At 50.6% G+C, this 3,179-nt stretch overlaps 1 protein-coding gene across 1 annotated transcript in view; it reads left to right on the top strand.

Annotated features, from left to right (window-relative positions):
* The first annotated feature begins 1,976 nt into the window (after positions 1–1,976).
* The window catches only part of LOC108547965 (laccase-1), a 48,496-nt gene continuing 47,293 nt past the window's right edge, over positions 1,977–3,179 (top strand). Inside the window, exon 1 of the mRNA XM_017900705.1 lies at positions 1,977–2,235. Within this exon, the coding sequence (XP_017756194.1) occupies positions 2,130–2,235 (106 nt within the window). The 5' untranslated portion in view covers positions 1,977–2,129. The remainder of the gene's footprint in view (positions 2,236–3,179) is intronic.

Genomic DNA, 3,179 nt, shown 5'->3' with positions numbered 1-3,179 from the left:
CGACAACGATCGAAATCCATAGTGGGTGTCGTTTACTCGTGTATTTATTAACAGACGATTACTCGAACAAGCATTAATCGTAATTGACAGAGATACAAGCATTAATGGTAATTGACAGAAATTGCTACAATTTCGAAATTGAAGAGACGGAAATTGCTGTCTGTAGAAATATTACCTCCCGCTATTGCGTTCTATCGTAATAATATCGGTACAAAACTACGGCATAAGATTGGAAATATTACGCTTGGAGGTGTTTAACGAGCCAGGGAGTTAGCCAATTTTCGCGTCTTTGTAAGTCGATCTTCCAGGTAATCAGAGAAACGGGAGATCTGTTCGTTTTGATTAACGTTTTAATTTCGATAACGATCGAGAGCCATAATGAGCTTGGACTAACGGAAAAAAGCTGAATATAGGACAATCGGTAGACGCGTTAAATACTACGTTTGAGTAGAGGCTCGGTTAATCCGGATTAACCTTTCAATTTTGCGAATTACGGAGACCCGTAATCGAGCGTCAGAAAAACACGGAACGACGCGAAACCGGCGAATGTACGATTTATATCTGCTTAAGCCAGCCTGATAGACGCGTGATTAACAGGGTAACGGATTCAGCATTCCGTGAGCAGCTCTTTGGACATCTCGATAAAAATACCTTGGACCGTGAATCACTTGGACGGTTAGGTACCGCCGATTTCCGACACATGCCTGTTTTCGAGAATTAAAACGGCCGGTCATTAAAGCGGATCGGGGAATATTTTCAAGCGAGGAAAAAAGTGGAAAGGAGAAATCGACGACTGGCGAACCAGCCGGGAAGAAGAATATTTTTACCTGATCCGAGAGCACCGGTAAATATGCGTACCACTTGAATAAATCTCGTTGGACATAGCGTTATTCGACCACTTTCACGCTGGCTCAACGCTCGGGTATCCGAGAATTTTTCAACAACCGATAAACAGTACCTGCCAATCGATATTTATAGGTGCGTTTATCTAGCAGCAATAGGGAATAGAGGACAAACCTATCCACTCGGATTCCTCTATCGGAATCGAGTCCAAGTCCCGATGATCCTGCAGTCTAGCCGGGCGAAAAGCGAAACGTGCGGTGGTCGTGGGCAGTGGTAGGTGGTCGCGAGCAGAGAAGTCGGAAGGATCGCAGCAGCTCATTGTCAAGGTGCGCCAAAGTGGTCCGTGAGGGTGTGCCAAGTAAGCCGTGGCCGAAACGCGGTATCGCGATGAGGCACGGCGGTTCGCGAAAGAAGGAATAGCACGAGTCGGGGACGTGTAACATGTGTCGGTGCGAGGAAGCTTCTAAAAGAACGTGGAACGTAGCTCGAGCGTAGACAAGGTGTCCGGCCCCACCACGTGTAGCCTACCACTATCAGAGTCAGACAGAGCGATATACCCGGTAGAACGGGCTTGTAGAAGGGCGTAGAGGAAAGCCAGCGTTAGCGAAGCGGTCTTGTTCGAAGCAAAGGAACCCCACCTAAAACCCCTTCACCTTCATCGAGTGGAGCCAGAGTCGAACCGGAGGGGAACTTGAACGTCACTTTTCCAGGCCTCTAAGCTCATTATTAGTGCGGCGCCTTCCAAACATCCGGAGATATTACCACCTACCCGATATTGCTACCACCTACCACCTACTAGCCAACACTTTCTGCCACCTCTCCGACCGGTCGCGTACGTTTCGATCTGAAAAGGAGGTGAATGCGCGCGAGAGTGTATCATTGGACAAGGAATTGGGGCAGGAGCCAATAGTAAGGAGCGCGAGGTGGAGCGATAGGTTTTAAATAGGTGTACAAGAGCATACACTGGATTACGGCTAGTCGGATAAGACCGATAGACGCGTGCCTCCGCGGGATTTCGGGACTAAATTCGTGACCTCGCGGGTCCGTCAGCGACGTGATCGTCGTCGTGGTCGTCGTGCTCGTCGTGGTCGTCGTGGTCGACGTGGTGGTAGTTTCGCTTCCTTGGGGATACCGGGGCGACGGTGTGAAACCCGACGAGAGAGAAGTGACAGTTGAGATAGAGCGGCAAGCACAAAGAACGTCTCAGTCGGCGCTGAGCCATTGCCTCAGCAAGTCTCACCAGAAGTCGGAGATCTAGTTCGAGAAAGTTTCGACCGATTCCAAGCATGAGACTCTACAGTGGCTACGCGATACTGGTCCTCGCGACGATTTTCGCGTGTACGCGACTCTCGCTTGCCATACGTGTCACGCAAACCTCCGGTAGGAAGAACGGTGAGTCATCTTCTTGCACTTCTACTCTTCTCCTCTTCTTTCTTCGCGCGTCGTTTGTCAGCTAGCCTCTCTATTATTACCTACCTTTACAGTTCCGACATCCTTCGCCATCTTCCATCCGCGTGGCTTTGCCTTTCCTTCTTCCACTCGCTGCACCGCTTCGGCATCCTCGTCCTTCTCCGTTCACGGTCTTCGACCTTCCCTTCTGCCTTCCATCGCTCCGTGTTCTTCTTTCCTCGTTATCTCTCAGCTACCGTTCCCCCCATTCGACCTTACGCGTTCTTCCTGCTTCATGCTTCTCCCGCTACGCGCTGAGACCGTTTTTCTACGCTCCTTGGCCGCGCTTCTTTCCGCCGAGCCTCCGTCAGTACGTGGATTTTCGCGCGTCGAACTGACACACAGGTAGTCGCGAGTGAAGTGTACTCGAACTGTGCGGCAAAAACGTACCAGTGAAAGACACGGTGATGTGTTGCGGGACCCTGATGCTTCTGCCTCGCCGATCGGACGTGACAAGGCTACGCCGCGACCATCGTCTTTTCCCACGCGTCTCCCTGGGCTTTTTCCACTTTTAACCGAATAACGATCAACTTTCATAAATGTCGAGGTAAATGCCAGACGAGGTTTCCTCGTCGTTTCCCGCGATCCTCCGTCGATTTCGCTCGTCCATAGATAGTCTCGATCGATGTTTCGCGTCGACAACGAACCAACTATCCATCGAATTCCCAGCTTTCCCATAAAACTCGGATCACGAGTGCTCGTACGTTTCCCACGAGTCGAGTTCCGATCGCGACCTCGCCTTTTGCTCCATCTTCTTAGTATGTCGCATCGCGAGTGATGACGGTCCGTGTGATGGTAACCGAGGAGCAAAAAGTCCCGAGAGGAACGCGATTTCGACCAGTGAACGATCGCGAATCAGCAGAGGAATCTTCCGACACAGGGAAAGA

The sequence above is a fragment of the Eufriesea mexicana genome, unplaced genomic scaffold, assembly GCF_001483705.2.
Source record: "Eufriesea mexicana isolate 0111107269 unplaced genomic scaffold, ASM148370v2 scaffold1312, whole genome shotgun sequence".
NCBI lineage: Eukaryota > Metazoa > Arthropoda > Insecta > Hymenoptera > Apidae > Eufriesea > Eufriesea mexicana.
Note: the sequence above shows the minus strand (reverse complement) of the source record. Positions and strands in the feature narration are given on the sequence as shown.